General features: G+C 43.4%; 1 protein-coding gene across 1 annotated transcript in view; it reads left to right on the forward strand.

Moving 5' to 3' along the window:
- Positions 1 to 20968, forward strand: part of REV3L (REV3 like, DNA directed polymerase zeta catalytic subunit) — a 360686-nt gene that overhangs the window by 153023 nt on the left and 186695 nt on the right. The window contains exon 3 of the mRNA XM_078855676.1: positions 9481 to 9555. Coding sequence (XP_078711802.1) covers positions 9481 to 9555 — 75 coding nt within the window. The remainder of the gene's footprint in view (positions 1 to 9480; positions 9556 to 20968) is intronic.

Consider the following 20968-nt stretch of genomic DNA (forward strand, 5'->3'; position numbering starts at 1 on the left):
TATTCTCTCTCTGTGTACGGTCGATTCGTAATGAGGATTTCGAGAGGTTGAGTTTGCCTTGACGAGTCTATTGATCGCCTATGTGATGAGCGGAACAAGGGAAAGGCACGGAAAACAACCTCACTCTTATAACTCGATGGGCTACGATTCCTCATGGCCAGCTGATGGTTCATGTAATTGATAATCAGTCTTCCGATAATTGTGTAGGGTTGAAATGATGGTAAGGACGAAATAGATAGTCTCACAGGGGGGTGGGCGTCGACGCGAGCGCGTGTGAGCCTATGTGAGAGAAGTTGTGGGTACGAACGACTTTCGGAGAAGGGCCCTCTGGCTGGCGCGGCTGCGGTGATCGGCTGCTTCCGACTCCTCCCTCGGCTGAGCCCGTACGAAGATTGACGGCGCGGCTGCGCTCGTTTGCGTGGTCAGGCGAGCACCTCGGCGTGGTGGCGGCAAGGGAGCTGGCTCGTTCACTCGTGTGCGGCAGGCGAGCACCTCGGCGATGCACGTCAAGGCGATGCACGTCGCCACCCCATGAGCCTCGTCCTTCTGGATGATGAGGAGAGATGGCTGTAGCCCTGGAGATCTCTGGTGGGGGCCTTAGCCCGGAGACGAGATGAGATGTAGGCCGGAGCTCGTGAAGATCTGTGGTGGAGCCGGAGCCCTTGACGAGATGGGGCCCAGAGCCCCTGACGATCTGTGGTGGGGGCCGTGGCCCGGAGACGAGATGGGGGCCAGAGCCCCTGACGAGATGGTTTGAATGGATTTTTCCTCGGCTTATATCGGGAAATTCCACTCAAACCATCTCATCAGGGGCTCTGGCCCCCATCTCGTCTCCGGGCCACGGCCCCCACCACAGATCGTCAGGGGCTCTGGGCCCCATCTCGTCAAGGGCTCCGGCTCCACCACAGATCTTCACGAGCTCCGGCCTACATCTCATCTCGTCTCCGGGCTAAGGCCCCCACCAGAGATCTCCAGGGCTACAGCCATCTCTCCTCGTCATCCAGAAGGACGAGGCTCGTGGGGTGGCGACGTGCATCGCCTTGACGTGCATCGCCGAGGTGCTCGCCTGCCGCACACGAGTGAACGAGCCAGCTCCCTTGCCGCCACCACGCCGAGGTGCTCGCCTGACCATGCAAACGAGCGCAGCCGCGCCGTCAATCTTCGTACAGGCTCAGCCGAGGGAGGAGTCGGAAGCAGCCGATCACCGCAGCCGCGCCAGCCAGAGGGCCCTTCTCCGAAAGTCGTTCGTACCCACAACTTCCCTCACATAGGCTCACACGCGCTCGCGTCGACGCCCACCCCTCTGTGAGACTATCTATTTCGTCCTTACCATCATATCAACCCTACACAATTATCGGAAGACTGATTATCAATTACATGAACCATCAGCTGGCCATGAGGAATCGTGGCCCATCGAGTGATTAAGAGTCCGTCGGTTATAAGAGTGAGGTTGTTTTCCGTGCCTTTCCCTTGTTCCGCTCATCACATAGGCGATCAATAGACTCGTCGAGGCAAACTCAACCTCCCGAAATCCTCATTACGAATCGACCGTACACAGAGAGAGAATATCTTGTCAAACCAGTTTCCTTTGTCATAGAGTCTTGCCGAAGCATTAATTAAAACAGAGCCAGATTCCCTCTCACACCACCAAACACACCCTCACCCACCATGATCTCAAACATTCCGTTAAAAGGATTTTATACTTGCCAATGAATCTATTGACATATACTTTCGCGTCTGGGATACAATAAGTGCTTTTATTACCGCCATATGAAGTGTGTCATGCTTGTTTTCAAACTCGGCCAGTCGCCGATTGTGATCGATACATGGGGGAACTAATGAGATGCCTGGTGGAAAGGTAGAGGTTACGATTGTTAGGAGGGTTTTTAGTCATTCAGTTCGTTAAATGCATAATATCGCAAATGCATAAGTGTTTATTCATTCATATTAGTTAAATGCATAATCTCGCAAATGCATAAGAGTTTTGAGTTATTCAATTTAGTAAATGCAGAGTCTCGCAAATGCATAAGTGTTTATTCATTCATTTTAGTCAAATGCATAATCTCGCAAATGCATAAGTGTTTATTCATTCATATTAGTTAAATGCATAATCTCGCAAATGCATAAGAGTTTTGAGTTATTCAATTTAGTAAATGCATAGTCTCGCAAATGCATAAGTGTTTATTCATTCATTTTAGTCAAATGCATAATCTCGTAATTGCATAAGAGTTTTAGTTATTCATATTAGTCGAATGCATAATCTCGCAAATGCATAAGAGTTTGGTTATTCAATTTAGTTAAATGCATAGTCTCGCAAATGCATAAGTGTTTATTCATTCATTTTAGTCAAATGCATAATCTCGTAATTGCATAAGAGTTTTAGTTATTCATATTAGTCGAATGCATAATCTCACAAATGCATAAGAGTTTGGTTATTCAATTTAGTTAAATGCATAGTCTCGCAAATGAAGAAGTATTTTTAGTTATCCATTTTCGTTAATTGCATAATCTTGCTCATGAATTATTGACGCATGTTTGACCTGCATGATAGAATGTCACATGCTTGTTAGAATAAAATTGTTATCACAGAAGCATATCGAGTGTTCCTTCCAAGTCCATGCAAAACTGTCTTATTCTTGAGTACTGTATCCTGCGATGAGATATGAAAATGGAGACCTAAAATAACAAACACACTAAGATAATCGATAAACGTTTAATCGATGATAATCGTGTTATCCTGATTGATATAACACTGGATAAACGAAGCTGAGCCTAATTATCATAACTGCACACATTAACATAATCGCAACCTTCCGCATAAATTACTACGATTATCTCCGTGATTATCATAATTTATGCATATAATCACACACATTATGATAATTTATGCATATCAATACACACATTAACATAATTAATGCGATTTTCGCATTGTTCGGAAAATTATTAATTTTTATTATTTTTTATCAAAATTTCATTACCCAACACATACAACATAATGGGTGGCGTCGTCCGGGATCTCTCGCAGACAGTGTTTTGCATGGATGATGGAATGAATCACTACGTGTTAACCAGAATATCGGGATCGAACATTGCATGGTGATTGTAAACGCGCGTAAAAAAAAAAAAACGCCCTCTAAGGTTAAAACCCAGAATAGCAGGTTGAAACAGAGACAGTGGAATTAAGATAATATCGTATCGAACCAATTGCATCCTGTGATAAATGGTGTTAGAGGTACGCACTCTGAATCGGAAATAACAGAATAGCTCGAGTCAAACTGACTACACTCTGTGAGATAATTGTTATATGCACTCTGAAAGGAAATGTCAAAGTGACTCCCGCCACACTTGAGATGCTAGGATTAAGAATAATTTTTGAATGGATTACGGGGTACTGGGAACTCGTATTAAAACGTACCGATCGATCTGTTACAAAGCAGTACAGTCAGAGAGACATATGGGAAGGGAGCTGTATCGATAACACGAACACACCCCGATGGAAACTAATTGACTGGATAAAATGTAACGAAGGCGAACACGATGCAAAAACTGCAGAGAAGGCAGGACAGGACTCATGCCTTCCCACTCAGGCATACAGACAGGGATTGTGGAATGAGGAAAAATTCGGAAAGGAAACAGGAGAGAAATCGTCATCGTAAGGGAGGAGAAATCAGTGCTCGCGACACCATCGAAACTCACAGACGTTGATCCACAGAATAAATATGGAAGTAGCATTAAATGACACTCTTGGGTACGTGGACAGAGTCCAGGGACTGATCGCACAAAAGATAAAGTAAAATCGCCAGGACATGGTACACTAAGGGCAGAGGCAAAAACTGAAGGGAAATGGCAACACGAGCGACACGGCACAGAGCGCACACAAGGAAAATGCACGCCGCTTAATCACGCCCGACACAGTACAGATCAAAGTGACAGATTGCCTGATGATAACTTGTTTGATGATGACGCTGACGGCAATCAACTTTCGGAATACTTATTCAACAGTAAAACCCTTAAATTGATGGACAAGGCTCTAGTCAGAATTCCCGATTTTGACCCACACAATCAGACTATGGATATACACACACATATCGCAACAGTAGAAGAGGAGGCAATGATTAGAGGGCTGATGAGACGGGATGAAAAAGCGAGTTTGTTGAAACGAAGCTTACATAGAGAATCTATACCATGGGTAAATTCACTACCACACAAGGTTAGAAATGATTTTAAACAACTGAGCCTGGCAGTGATTCGGAAGTTTGGAGAATATTCGACACTTACTGAGGGGTTTTATGCTGTAAAATCGATGACCCAGGGCATGGACCAAGATCCACGTGACTACCTTTTACAATTTAAAAGAGCGTATTACGCAGGCGATGTGAATCAATACCACGAAGGAGATAAAATGTTCAAAATTATGTTTTTTGAATCCTTGAGCCCAGAGATTACAGAAAGGGTGAGAATGGTTTTGAATCCGGAAACCGCATCCTTACGCCGCATAGAGAGCAAGGCGTACATGGCATGGTTATACAGAGCTAAGAATCATAATTCAGGTCCAGAACACAGGGAGAAGGATAAGGAACCCAGCCTCTCAGAGAGGAAAAAAATTCACCGAGCAGTCCCACAATGCAGGGAGGAGCAAAGACACACGCACACATGGCAAAATAACCCAGAGAGAGGGGGGCACGAGAATGAGAGCGGCACAAAGGCGAACATTCAGGAGAATCGCAGGAGGGAGAGGTTCAGAGCAGAACCATATCAACACCCCATCCCACGACACACGCAAGGTCAAAATTACACACAAAGATGGCAAGATAACCATCTAGCGGGAAGGTGGTACACAGACTGCGGAGGTACGGAGGCGAACATTCAGGAGAATCGCAGAATGTGGAGGCTAAGGGCAGAATCATATCAACACCCCATGCCCCGACATACGCAAGGTCAAAATTACCCACAAAGATGGCGAAGTAACAATCCAAAAAAATTTGGCACCCAAATGGGAGAAACACTGGGCCAAAAATGTATGAGAATCGCAGGCGGGAGAGGTTCAGAGCAGAACCATATCAACACCCCATGCCATGACACACGCAAGGTCCAAATTACACACAAAGATGGCAAGATAACCATCTAGCGGGAAGGTGGTACACAGACTGCGGAGGTATGGATGCGAACATTCAGGAGAATCGCAGGATGGGAGGTCAAACACAATCGGTCCAATTCCGACCAATTCCTCCACCGGCTATACCAGGAGGGAATAGAGGAATAACACAGAATGCGGTCCAAATACGTGATGAACCACCCACAGTGATTGAGAGCGAGCAGCCCATACGCGCCACGCACGCTGAAGTTTTGTTAAACCCTGACCTCATTGGGAAATACAAGCAGGCTGCAAGTGACAGGGCGGGCAAATACCACCACGACCGGGAAACATCAAATGCATACGATGCGGTAAGAAACGCGGACAGTGCTCCCGTAAATGACGCACAAATCGAATGCAAGGACAGGGCTGAATTGAATTGTGATCGGACAGTAGATAACAGACAGCAGAGACAAAGAGCGAACACAGAGACACGCCCTGAGGAGTGCAGGCGTGAGCCTTTGAATGAAAAATATCCAAGGGAAACCAAAATTTACGTGGATCGGAGTGCTAAAATGGAGACGAATGTTCATGACATATCGGGAATGGTGTTGGAATCTAACACACTCGTAAAAACAAAGAGGGCAACATTACGAGGCACAGAATTAAATTGACACACTGACTCGGCAAATGTGCATGTAATCGCAGAGAGAGCGAATGCCACGAACCAAGTGTCAAAGTTGGTTGTGTGCGCGAATTCTGATTATGTGCAGCACAATTTTTCACCACACACTCCCACGACGCGAGAGAGTGAGAGAGGAAACTACAAAAACGAACCTGAAAACCGTGATCGAATTATCAAAGTGATAAGTGGTAAAACAGGTAACATGAGGAAGGTAACGCATAAATGCGTTCGAAACCGCTACCTAGCGTTTCCCAGGATTTAACAAAAACAAAAATGAATATTCGTCGGAGTTATGATGTATGATAACCGATGTAACGCAATATCGATGTTTAACGTGTTGTTTATTTTCTTTGCTTATTTCAAATGTAACCAGGTTAAGATCGTAATACGTGCACGCGCGTCGTAAGAAATAACCGCCGAGAGTAAGGGCGGCTGATGGGATTCATGACAAAAAAAGGGGGCATTACTTTGTTTGAAAATTCGCCAGTGGCCAAATTGACCCCTGATAATTTTCAAAAGGGCGGACTGTTGTGTATATACCCCCTTTTTATTTTTTTAATATTATTTTTTTAAAGAATTATTCTGCCAACATATATAATATCGTTTTTTTAATAGACACGCGGCAACGTGGGAACGGACACGCCCCCACACTTCCACAGATGCGCATACCTCATATCAAAAGACTAGAGGGCATGAAAGAGGGCAATAAAGGTCATAAAAACTCCCCTAATTTCACACAAGAGGAACAAGGGAGGGGGGAATTGCAGAAACATCCTTTCGTTAAAAAAAAGCATTGCAAAAAAAAACCCTTTGATAAATACAAAACCAGGCCACGAAATACATAATTATATTCTTAACAAAGGAAACAACATTGACGATAAAAAGCACAGACGGGTTTTGAACCATGTTAGATAAACAAGTTACCAACTTAGCCATGAAGATTAAGCAAACATTATCTCACTCCAATTGGGAACCAGACAACAGTCTGCACCAGAGTCGCGATTCATCAATTGTTAATTAAATACGGACATTATTTACTTTGAATAATTTCTACGCGGCCGGGCCGAAGCATCAAATAATAATTATGGCATCAGGGTCACTCCAAAACAAAATTCCTAGCCGGGATACCAAATTAAATAATCACAAGAAGTCAAATAATAAGTACGGAATTAAAGTGGATCTCCTAGGAGAATTAAGGGCGGGGAAGCCTCTCATAATCAACCAAACGCAACACCCCATGAGAAGCGAGCAACTCACGGCCATCTTTGTCTTCCCGAGAGGATCTCCACACTCACACACCAAAAGCCAGGAAATTACACCAATAAAGGTTGGGGCAATGGCTCAAAGGAAACTAACACACGACTTCGAATAAATAAATAAACACACGAACAGGGCGCTCCCACCGCAGCACGGACAGCAGGATTAGCACACGCGAGCAAATAACATTTCCATGGGAGATCGGGTCACGATGAAATACCGTGAACACGGTTACGGCATAACTCGGGTCGCTTGCAATCAACTCGCAATGGAACCAAGCAGCAAATAAGTCGCATTTCAACTTCCAAACCAAAACAACTTAAGCTGTGTGAGACAAAAGATATGATCCCCGAGCAAGGGAGGGAATAATTAAGCTCGCTTAACGCGTAGGTTTTCGCAACAAATATTATTCAGAAACAAAAACATGGATTAGAATATTTTTTTTATATATATAACTCGATGCGAACGCGGACCGTCGGTCTTTTTAATGGATAATGAGGTGGCGCCGTCGCGAGGCCCCCACCCCTCCTTCCAGAATGATTACACAGCTGATCTTCAAAGCTAATAAACACACACGGACGGACACGACACACACGGACGCACAACTTCACCCCCACAGGAAGGTTTTATGACAGCCTTTGAACAACTCGGGAAAACTGAGTGGAATTTCCCGATATAAGCCGAGGAAAAATCCATTCAAACCATCTCGTCAAGGGCTCTGGCCCCCATCTCGTCTCCGGGCCACTGCCCCCACCACAGATCGTCAGGGGCTCTGGGCCCCATCTCGTCACGGGGCGTCGGCTCCACCTCCTCTCGTCACCGCCAACGAAGAAGTTTTTCGTCATCCAGAATGAAGAGGTTCGCGGGGTAGCGACGTGCAGCAACAAGCCGAGGTCTGCACCACCTGAGAAGAATCGCTACCCTGAGTCGCCGAGCTGCGAGTGAAGCCAACAAAGACGCCAACGTCCACCCTGCCACGAACGAAGCATCGCTCCTCGTCAGAGTGACGACCAGCGAACAACCCGCAGGAAAGGCGGAGATCGCCAAGCGAGCAAAGCAGAGAGCGCGAAGCAGTGGAGAAAGCCTGATCGAACGGCTGTGAGGAGGAGGACAGCGCTATCGAATGCGCCGCGTGTTTAAAACACACACCGACCAATGGCCAGTGAGAACAGACTATACGTCCAGAGCGACGGAGAGCATCGTGCCGACTCAACAATCGTCCAGCAGTGGAGAAGCCGGGAGCTGCCACCAAGAGAGAGCAAGAGCTATCGAATGCGCAGTGTGTTTGATGCACACCAACACCCAGTGAGCACCACAAGACGTCCAGCAGCGAGGACGGGATCATCGCGCAACACGACGGCGAGCGTCGTGCAAAATCAATCGAGCAGTGGAGAAAGAGAGTCAAAACCTTCAGAACGAGCGCCGCCAAGCGCCGCCGCTCACCTCGCAGCGGAGAAAGTCTCGGCTGCAACTCGCACGGACAGAGGAATCTCCTAATCGGTCGTATTGCTCTCCACACACAGACTCAAGGAAGCACACAGGAATCTATCTTGTCAAACCGGTTTCTTTGTCCTAGAGTTTCGCCGAAGAATTAATTAAAACAGAGCCAGATTAGCTCTCCCACACACACGCCCTCACCCACCATTATATCAAACATTCCGTTAAAAGGATTTTATACTTGCCGATGAACCTATTGACATATACTTTCGCCTCTGGGATACAATAAGTGCTTTTATTACCGCCATATGAAGTGTGTCATGCTGGTTTTCAAACTCGGCCAGTCGCCGATTGTGATCGATACATGGGGGAACTAATGAGATGCCTGGTGGAAAGGTAGAGGTTACAATTGTTAGAAGTGTTTTAGTCATCCATTTTCATTAATTGCATAATCTTGGTCATGAATTATTGACGCATGTTTGACCTGCATGTTAGAATGTCATGTGTTTGTTTAGAATTAAAATTGCTTAACACCAAGTCTCGAGTGCTTCTTTCCAAGTCCATGCAAAACTGTCTTATTCTTGAGTACTGTATCCTGTGATGAGATCTGAAACTGGAGACCTAAAATATCATAACACACACTAGGATAATCGGTAAATGAATCAATGATAATCGTGTTATCCTGATTGATATAACTCTGGATAAACGAAGCTGAGCCTAATTATCATAACTGCATACATTAACATAATCGCAAGCTTCCGCATAAATTACTACGATTATATCCGTGATTATCATAATGTATGCATATAATTACTCACATTATCATAATTTATGCATATTAATACACACATTAACATAATTAATGCGCTTTGGGGCTGCTCCGTTCCTTATTCCCCGTGCTTGCGTTCGACGGTCTTTCCAGGAGTACAAGTCTATGTTGCTGACTATCGTGAGAGATGGGAGTGTTTATATTGAGAAATGACTTTCGTTAAATGTTATTAATATGTTCATTCTCTGTGGCCAGGCCTTTTTATGGATTTCATGAAAAAGAAAGGCTGTTCATGAAGATCTATCTCTACAACCCCAGGATGGTGAAAAGGTAACGATTCCTCCTGTCACTCACCCATTGATCTTCAAAACCTCACTTTATATGATTACTTTAGTTTTTTAAAGACGATCAATTTCGGCAGCCTATACCCCTGTGGAGGGCTTTACGGCACTTCATGTGTCGCCCATCGCCCCCACTGATGTCATCTTCTCCCCCCCCCCCCAATGTGTGCAAATACTAATGACTATTGTATGTAGAGTGTGTAGACATATTCCTGCAAAAAAAAATTTGGGGGGGGGGAGTGAATTTTTTTTTGGGGGGGGGGGGGATGGTCGACAATGTTTGGAAATCTGTTGGATCAACTTTTTACCCCCCACATCTGGGGGGGGGGGGGGGAGGGGGCATTTTCTATAACTTTTTGATTCAGGCTTTCGGAAAGGCTCTTATAATTTAGTTGACGGACAAACGGAATGCTGGACTTTTGTAATATAAGAGCCTTTTAGAATCCTACTGGGTGATTTACTCTGATCTGGAAAATGGCACCAGAAATCCACCACATCACCACTTTAATGTGCCCAGCTTGCACAGGAAGTAAAAATTTCTCTCCGTGGGAAGTGGTCGGGAGGAGAGGTGAGGGGTGGACGGAGGAGGGGAGGGTTGGAGAAGTCTCGGGGGGGGGGGGGGGGGAGACTAAGGCAGGAGGACGACGGGAAAGGAGAGAATGGGTGTCTGGGCCTCGCTGTGCGCTCCATTGCTCCACTATCCGAGTAGTTAACCTCACATTCAATAAACCTTCAGAGCCAGGGTGAACATCCAACACTAAACGTATTTAATGAATAGAATGAGGTAAAACTGATGAAAAAACACAGCACAGAATGCAGCATCTGTTAATACTTGCAATATCGATACAATGAATAACACAAGGAGCATCATAACATTGTCTTAGATAACATGAAACTCAACAATAGGTCCTGGATAGACCAGGTGCCTACATTAGCACTGAATAGCTATACAAGACAACATGCCAATGTGTTAAATAAGGTCACATTGTGTAATCACCATACTGCAGCCTAAATGTACAATGCTGCACATAACACTGAACTGTGGATGAGATACTTCTTCATCCTTGCTCTCAAGATCACATTAAAGTTACATGGGTACAAGTTTGGCTCGACTACAAATAACATTCACAATAATGCAAGTGGCAGGCTTCGTTGTAAACTAGGCCTCATATTTATCATAACAATTAACAGCATTATAAGGGGATTTACAGCATTATGCCGGCAATCCTAACATGAACAGCATTCCCAGTATTATAAGAACATAAACGAACTTACAGACAATGCTTCTTAAAGTCCCACAATGAACAGATGCACCTGTCTTCACTGAGATGCTATTTGTGCCTCGATTTTGTACTCTGTGTTATGGCTGACACCCTTTCGCATGGCTTAGAGAATCTTAAATCGTAACTTCCTGGTCACGTGACCAAACTCAACACCATATCAGGAAATTCCTGTGTAAGCACACCCCCATACCTGCCGTGAGGCAGAACACTCCCTGTCTGGTATCTAAGAGAAACCACTATTTATTTTCCTATCTCATAAACAAATGTACAACAAACTTAAACGAGTAAACTTGCGACACCTTGCTTCGTTAATGACTATAGTAGTATCTACCTACTCGATAGTAACTACTGACTCTATAATAGTATCCATTGACTATAGTAGTAACTACTAACACTAAAGTAGCATATACTGACTCTATAGTAGTATCTACTTACTGTAGAAGTATTTACTTACTGTAGAAGTATTTACTGACCATAGTATCTACGGACTCTACAGTAGTATCTAATGATTATAGTAGTATCTACTGAATTTATAGTCGTATCTATTGACTGTAGCAATTTTTTTGACCATAGTGGTATCTTCTGACTGCAGTAGAATCTACTGACTCCGTTGTAGTATCTGCCGACTCTATAGTAGTATCAACCAACTCTATAGTAGTAAATACTCACTCTATAGTAGTATCCAATAATTATAGTAGTATCTGTTGAATCAATCGTCATATCTATTTAATGTAGAAGTATTACTGACCATAGTAGTATCTACTAACTCTACAATAGTATCTACTGTCTCTATAGTAGTATCTACTGACTGTAGTAGTATCTACTGACTGTATAGTAGTATCTACTGATTGTAGCAGTATTTACTGACCGTAGTGGTTTCTACTGACTGCAGTAGTATCTACCGACGCTATTGTAGCATCTACTGACTCTATAGTAGTTACTAATGTTGATATTAGTATCCACTGACTATAGTAGTAACTACTAATGCTACAGTAGTATCTACTGACTCTATGGTAGTATCTACTGACTGTAGTAGTATTTACTGACCATGGTAGTATCTACTAACTCTAAAGTAATATCTACTGACTCTATAGTAGTATCTACTGACTGTATAGTAGGATCTACTGACTAGCAGTATTTACTGACCATAGTGGTACCTACTGACTACATTAGTATCTACCGACTCAATAGTAGTATCTGCTAATTCTGTAATAGTATCAACCATCTCTATAGTAGAATATACTGACTCTGCAGTAGTTTCTAATGACTATAGTATCTACTGAATCTATAGTCGTATCTATCTATCTATCTTCTTTTTTATCTTCTTCTTCTTTCTTTTATATATAAAAGTCTCCGCGCTCGCGCTTGCGGGGGATTTGGCTCGCGGACAGTGGGCTTCGCGTAGACATTTTTTTAACAGGCAGCACGCCCTAAGCCCCGCGGTGGGAATAGGCTATTCCGTTTTCCCATCCCTAAACTTTAAAGTAGTTTAATTAACACATTTGTGCCGTTTATATTATTCATTATTTACTTATTGCACGACATCGACCGTACCAAATCACGACAATTGCATGGGGGGGGCGGACCCTGCCAAGTCATGCGCGTTCACTCCACCTCACGGGAGACATTTTATTTTACGCGTTTAACATGGAATAAATATCCACATCACGCTGCCGATTTCTCTTCACAGTGTCACGTCGTCTTTCCCCCCCTCCCCCACCACACTGCGTGCAGTTATTGCTATAAAGCCCTTACATATTAATTTAATATTATGACAACGTTAATTTTAGAACTTTCGTGACTGCAGGAATTATTATTTGGTTCTTTCGGTTAAGTCACGTCTAAAGATAAAATAATAAATTAAATAATAGAATACGACGTTTCGATTGCAACACAAGCAATCATCATCAGGTATAATGAAATAGCGACATAATATCTAACCAGAAAACTATAGACAGACATATTAGCAGACAGATATCACAAGATACATACATCGCGAGAGCAACACAGGTGACAGAGAGGGGTGATCGTCTCTGTGGGGTGGCCTTAAATAGACAGAGGGGGGGCGGAGGCAGAGAGAGGGAGGGGGGTTAGAAAAAATTAGCATATCAATGAGTGGTCCAAAAGAAAACGTGGTGCTGCGAGTACGATGGCACAGCAAGCAAGCCTGAAAATCAGGAGAAAGACACACTAAAATTAAATAACCTAGTAAAATATCGAAATGTAATGTAATACAACACAGAGGGTCGGTCAACACACAATTAACGCATAGCCTGGTTGATTACGTATTTCAAAGATTGCTAAGTTAGAATTTAAGTATGAACATTCTAAAGAGGACACAGGCAGAGAAAACAAGTCGCCAGAGAAAGAGAAAAAAGATAAGCTTAAAAACTTCCCCGTAGAAGTGGTTCAATCTTAATTTTAGAACTTTCGTGACTGCAGGAATTATTATTTGGTTCTTTCGGTTAAGTCACGTCTAAAGATAAAATAATAAATTAAATAATAGAATACGACGTTTCGATTGCAACACAAGCAATCATCATCAGGTATAATGAAATAGCGACATAATATCTAACCAGAAAACTATAGACAGACATATTAGCAGACAGATATCACAAGATACATACATCGCGAGAGCAACACAGGTGACAGAGAGGGGTGATCGTCTCTGTGGGGTGGCCTTAAATAGACAGAGGGGGGGCGGAGGCAGAGAGAGGGAGGGGGGTTAGAAAAAATTAGCATATCAATGAGTGGTCCAAAAGAAAACGTGGTGCTGCGAGTACGATGGCACAGCAAGCAAGCCTGAAAATCAGGAGAAAGACACACTAAAATTAAATAACCTAGTAAAATATCGAAATGTAATGTAATACAACACAGAGGGTCGGTCAACACACAATTAACGCATAGCCTGGTTGATTACGTATTTCAAAGATTGCTAAGTTAGAATTTAAGTGTGAACATTCTAAAGAGGACACAGGCAGAGAAAACAAGTCGCCAGAGAGAGAGAAAAAAGATAAGCTTAAAACTTCCCCGTAGAAGTGGTTCAATCTTAATTTTAGAACTTTCGTGACTGCAGGAATTATTATTTGGTTCTTTCGGTTAAGTCACGTCTAAAGATAAAGACGTGTGTTGCTCTCGCGATGTATGTATCTTGTGATATCTGTCTGCTAATATGTCTGTCTATAGTTTTCTGGTTAGATATTATGTCGCTATTTCATTATACCTGATGATGATTGCTTGTGTTGCAATCGAAACGTCGTATTCTATTATTTAATTTATTATTTTATCTTTAGACGTGACTTAACCGAAAGAACCAAATAATAATTCCTGCAGTCACGAAAGTTCTAAAATTAAGATTGAACCACTTCTACGGGGAAGTTTTAAGCTTATCTTTTTTCTCTCTCTCTGGCGACTTGTTTTCTCTGCCTGTGTCCTCTTTAGAATGTTCACACTTAAATTCTAACTTAGCAATCTTTGAAATACGTAATCAACCAGGCTATGCGTTAATTGTGTGTTGACCGACCCTCTGTGTTGTATTACATTACATTTCGATATTTTACTAGGTTATTTAATTTTAGTGTGTCTTTCTCCTGATTTTCAGGCTTGCTTGCTGTGCCATCGTACTCGCAGCACCACGTTTTCTTTTGGACCACTCATTGATATGCTAATTTTTTCTAACCCCCCTCCCTCTCTCTGCCTCCGCCCCCCCTCTGTCTATTTAAGGCCACCCCACAGAGACGATCACCCCTCTCTGTCACCTGTGTTGCTCTCGCGATGTATGTATCTTGTGATATCTGTCTGCTAATATGTCTGTCTATAGTTTTCTGGTTAGATATTATGTCGCTATTTCATTATACCTGATGATGATTGCTTGTGTTGCAATCGAAACGTCGTATTCTATTATTTAATTTATTATTTTATCTTTAGACGTGACTTAACCGAAAGAACCAAATAATAATTCCTGCAGTCACGAAAGTTCTAAAATTAAGATTGAACCACTTCTACGGGGAAGTTTTAAGCTTATCTTTTTTCTCTCTCTCTGGCGACTTGTTTTCTCTGCCTGTGTCCTCTTTAGAATGTTCACACTTAAATTCTAACTTAGCAATCTTTGAAATACGTAATCAACCAGGCTATGCGTTAATTGTGTGTTGACCGACCCTCTGTGTTGTATTACATTACATTTCGATATTTTACTAGGTTATTTAATATTAGTGTGTCTTTCTCCTGATTTTCAGGCTTGCTTGCTGTGCCATCGTACTCGCAGCACCACGTTTTCTTTTGGACCACTCATTGATATGCTAATTTTTTCTAACCCCCCTCCCTCTCTCTGCCTCCGCCCCCCCTCTGTCTATTTAAGGCCACCCCACAGAGACGATCACCCCTCTCTGTCACCTGTGTTGCTCTCGCGATGTATGTATCTTGTGATATCTGTCTGCTAATATGTCTGTCTATAGTTTTCTGGTTAGATATTATGTCGCTATTTCATTATACCTGATGATGATTGCTTGTGTTGCAATCGAAACGTCGTATTCTATTATTTAATTTATTATTTTATCTTTAGACGTGACTTAACCGAAAGAACCAAATAATAATTCCTGCAGTCACGAAAGTTCTAAAATTAAGATTGAACCACTTCTACGGGGAAGTTTTAAGCTTATCTTTTTTCTCTCTCTCTGGCGACTTGTTTTCTCTGCCTGTGTCCTCTTTAGAATGTTCACACTTAAATTCTAACTTAGCAATCTTTGAAATACGTAATCAACCAGGCTATGCGTTAATTGTGTGTTGACCGACCCTCTGTGTTGTATTACATTACATTTCGATATTTTACTAGGTTATTTAATTTTAGTGTGTCTTTCTCCTGATTTTCAGGTTTGCTTGCTGTGCCATCGTACTCGCAGCACCACGTTTTCTTTTGGACCACTCATTGATATGCTAATTTTTTCTAACCCCCCTCCCTCTCTCTGCCTCCGCCCCCCCTCTGTCTATTTAAGGCCACCCCACAGAGACGATCACCCCTCTCTGTCACCTGTGTTGCTCTCGCGATGTATGTATCTTGTGATATCTGTCTGCTAATATGTCTGTCTATAGTTTTCTGGTTAGATATTATGTCGCTATTTCATTATACCTGATGATGATTGCTTGTGTTGCAATCGAAACGTCGTATTCTATTATTTAATTTATTATTTTATCTTTAGACGTGACTTAACCGAAAGAACCAAATAATAATTCCTGCAGTCACGAAAGTTCTGAAATTAAGATTGAACCACTTCTACGGGGAAGTTTTAAGCTTATCTTTTTTCTCTCTCTCTGGCGACTTGTTTTCTCTGCCTGTGTCCTCTTTAGAATGTTCACACTTAAATTCTAACTTAGAAATCTTTGAAATACGTAATCAACCAGGCTATGCGTTAATTGTGTGTTGACCGACCCTCTGTGTTGTATTACATTACATTTCGATATTTTACTAGGTTATTTAATTTTAGTGTGTCTTTCTCCTGATTTTCAGGCTTGCTTGCTGTGCCATCGTACTCGCAGCACCACGTTTTCTTTTGGACCACTCATTGATATGCTAATTTTTTCTAACCCCCCTCCCTCTCTCTGCCTCCGCCCCCCCTCTGTCTATTTAAGGCCACCCCACAGAGACGATCACCCCTCTCTGTCACCTGTGTTGCTCTCGCGATGTATGTATCTTGTGATATCTGTCTGCTAATATGTCTGTCTATAGTTTTCTGGTAAGATATTATGTCGCTATTTCATTATACCTGATGATGATTGCTTGTGTTGCAATCGAAACGTCGTATTCTATTATTTAATTTATTATTTTATCTTTAGACGTGACTTAACCGAAAGAACCAAATAATAATTCCTGCAGTCACGAAAGTTCTAAAATTAAGATTGAACCACTTCTACGGGGAAGTTTTAAGCTTATCTTTTTTCTCTCTCTCTGGCGACTTGTTTTCTCTGCCTGTGTCCTCTTTAGAATGTTCACACTTAAATTCTAACTTAGCAATCTTTGAAATACGTAATCAACCAGGCTATGCGTTAATTGTGTGTTGACCGACCCTCTGTGTTGTATTACATTACATTTCGATATTTTACTAGGTTATTTAATTTTAGTGTGTCTTTCTCCTGATTTTCAGGTTTGCTTGCTGTGCCATCGTACTCGCAGCACCACGTTTTCTTTTGGACCACTCATTGATATGCTAATTTTTTCTAACCCCCCTCCCTCTCTCTGCCTCCGCCCCCCCTCTGTCTATTTAAGGCCACCCCACAGAGACGATCACCCCTCTCTGTCACCTGTGTTGCTCTCGCGATGTATGTATCTTGTGATATCTGTCTGCTAATATGTCTGTCTATAGTTTTCTGGTTAGATATTATGTCGCTATTTCATTATACCTGATGATGATTGCTTGTGTTGCAATCGAAACGTCGTATTCTATTATTTAATTTATTATTTTATCTTTAGACGTGACTTAACCGAAAGAACCAAATAATAATTCCTGCAGTCACGAAAGTTCTGAAATTAAGATTGAACCACTTCTACGGGGAAGTTTTAAGCTTATCTTTTTTCTCTCTCTCTGGCGACTTGTTTTCTCTGCCTGTGTCCTCTTTAGAATGTTCACACTTAAATTCTAACTTAGAAATCTTTGAAATACGTAATCAACCAGGCTATGCGTTAATTGTGTGTTGACCGACCCTCTTTGTTGTATTACATTACATTTCGATATTTTACTAGGTTATTTAATTTTAGTGTGTCTTTCTCCTGATTTTCAGGCTTGCTTGCTGTGCCATCGTACTCGCAGCACCACGTTTTCTTTTGGACCACTCATTGATATGCTAATTTTTTCTAACCCCCCTCCCTCTCTCTGCCTCCGCCCCCCCTCTGTCTATTTAAGGCCACCCCACAGAGACGATCACCCCTCTCTGTCACCTGTGTTGCTCTCGCGATGTATGTATCTTGTGATATCTGTCTGCTAATATGTCTGTCTATAGTTTTCTGGTTAGATATTATGTCGCTATTTCATTATACCTGATGATGATTGCTTGTGTTGCAATCGAAACGTCGTATTCTATTATTTAATTTATTATTTTATCTTTAGACGTGACTTAACCAAAAGAACCAAATAATAATTATGACAACGTTTACATGGTATTATTCTGCCTCGGGCGGGGGGATGGTGGGGAAGGGTAGCGGCCCAGCTCGCAGCCTGGCAACGTCTCACCTCCTCTGGCTTGCCAATCTAGGCGAGGCCGCGGGCTCTGCACGGGACGACGCGTCACCAAGCCAATGTAAAGTACAATTTTCTTGCATCTTTCGCAAAGAACTGAGGTTTATTGTTTACTATTATTAAACAAATAATTTTACAAATATTACAATAATAATGTTTGTGTGCAGAAACTACATGTATGTCCCTAAAGTCGATGTCTGTGTGTGTGAGTCCATATGTCTTTGTGTGCGTGTAAGTCGATGGGTTTCTATGTGTGTGGGTCCATGTCTGTGTGTGAGTCCATGTGTGTCTGTCTTTTTCAAACGGACAACGCCCCTTGTGTGTGTGTGTTGTACGTACAAGTGTTTGTGTGTCAATTCATTTGTGTGCGTATCAGTCGCTGTGTGTGTGTTAGTCCACGTGTGTGTAAGTCCATACGTGTGTGTTTCACTCGATGTGTGTGTGTCTAAGTTAATGCGTGTGTGTGTGAGTCGATGTGTGTGTGTTAATCTACATGTGTGTATCTAAAGTAGATGTCTGTGTGTCACAGTACATATGTCTATGTGTGTGTAGGGCAATGTGTGTGTCAGTCTATGTATGTGTGTGTAAGTCCATGTGTGTGTGTCTTAGTCGATATGTGTGTGTGTAAGTACATGTGTGTTTACGTCAATGTGTGTGTGAGTCCACGTATGTCTGTGTGTGAGCCAATGTGTGTGTGTGAGTCGTTGTATGTGTGTCAGTCTATGTATGTGTGTGTAACTCCATGTGTGTGTATCTAAAGTGCATGTCTATGCGTGTGTCAGTCCATATGTGTGTATGTGTTAATCCATGTGTTTGTGTGTGTCAGTCGATATGTCTGTGTGTGTTAGTCCATGGGCGTCTGTGTTAGTCGCTTTGTGTGCATGGCTCCATGTCAGTCAGTGTATGTACATTTCTTTGCGTGTCTGTAGGTCCGTGTGTGTGAGTGAATGTATGTGCTTTATTGACCTGTTCAAGGCCTATGATACCATCAGTAGGCCTGGCTTCTGGGTTGTTTTTCATGCTTTCGGAGTCCCTCAAACTTTGCTCACGATCCTTAAGGACCTTCATGATGGTGAGCGGCCCCGCGTCAAACTACGTGGCCGTCAGTCAGAGCCATTCCTTCTACACCTTGGGGTGTGACAGGGATGTCCTCTGGCTCCACATTATTTAACATATCTTTTGACCACGTAGTTCGTGAAGCCTTCAATGGCTGTACCCGATGAATTACCATAAGGTACAGATACAATGGGAGGCTGATCGATGCCCGGGTGCGGTCAACGGATGCCTCCCTATTGCTCAACCATGTTATGTATGCCGATGCTCTGGTGATTGCTGCTCACTGCTGCTGAACCTGGAGCTTGCCACTAAGAGGTGGGGCCTTACCATCAGCCCCACCAAAACTAAGCACCTGCCTGGGTATTTTGTACCATCGATCAATCCACCCCCACAGCTCACAATTCGTGATGTGCCAGTTTTGGAGAGATTGCCGAGATTCCCATACCTGGCCAGTGTGCTCATGACCGGCTCCGGTTTAACAGCAGAGGTCTCACTTCAAATCAGTCGAGCGCCATTATCTTTTCATCGGCTGCGTTACGCTGTGTGGAAGCTACCTGGTCTGTCGCTCCGCACGAAGCGTCAGGTCTTCTTGGCCACGGTAATTCCCTCCCTTCTATACGCTTGCGAAACGTGCATCCCCCTAATGGAACATCTTCGCCGGTTAGAAACATCCATCCTGGGTTTAACCATATATGTGTGTGTGTGCGTCTACGTCGATGTGTTTCTATGTGTGTGGGTCAATGTCTGTGTGTAAGCCCATGTGTGTGTCTGCCTTTTTCGCCCGAGCAACGCCGGGTACTTACCGCTAGTCTTCTTCTCTTCTCTTCTTACCTATAAACGTCACTTTTTACAGGTAGGAACAATGTTACACACTGCCCACCAGGGATGTATTGTCTGTCTGTCTGTCTGTTGTGCATAAATAAATATATAATACACACAGCTCTTTGATTGGTGGAGACCTTACAAACAGCTCTTTGATTGGTGGAGACCTACTGCCAGGTACGGAGAGGGGAGGTGCCTAAGGGAGGAGGGTCAGGGGAGGGGCTTAAGGGAGGGGGGGTCAGGGGAGGGGCCTAAGGATATGGGGGGTTGGTCAGGGGAGGGGCCAAAGGGAGGGGGGTAATGGGAGGTGCCTAAGCAAGGGGGAGGGGCCGATAGTTAAGGGGGCTGGCTACCTGGCTGGCTGCCTGGCTACCTCAAGTCAAGTTTTCTTTTATACAGGTAGGAACAACAGGTTCCACACTCCCCACCAGGGATTATTTGTCTGTCTGTCGTGCATGAATGCACTGTCCAACCAAGTTCCTACCTGCCCACTCCAAAGGAACGTGTTGTCTGTCTGTCTGTCCGTCTCTCTGTCTGTCTGTCTGTGTACGCTCGCTTGCGAGGGATTTGGCGCTCGGGCTGTGGGGTTTAGGACGAAAAAATTTGCCGGGAGGCATGTCCCGTGCCCCGCGGTGGGAATAGGCATTTCCGTTTTTTCGTCCGTCGCCTTTAAAGTGGTCCGATTATTGATTTAGTGCGATTTCTCTTTATTTATTTAATTACTATTGCCGGCCGGCACGTGACAAAGCACACCGTTGCGCATGCGCGAGACGCCGTCGCTGCGGGGTGGACGCCATTTTTAATTCCCGTAAAAAATATGCACACGCATTAACACGCGACGCTGAGGTAAATTCATCAAAGTTTCACGTCCTCTTCACTCCCCCCCCACCCCAATTTGTGCAATTACTATTATAGGGTCGGTAGATAATACAATTATAGCGATTAGACAGTATTATTCTAGCGCGAGGGGGGGTAGCGGCCCAGCACCCAGCCTCGGCCGCCTGGGCAATCTAGG

This window comes from Lampetra fluviatilis, chromosome 4, assembly GCF_964198595.1.
Source record: "Lampetra fluviatilis chromosome 4, kcLamFluv1.1, whole genome shotgun sequence".
Lineage (NCBI taxonomy): Eukaryota > Metazoa > Chordata > Hyperoartia > Petromyzontiformes > Petromyzontidae > Lampetra > Lampetra fluviatilis.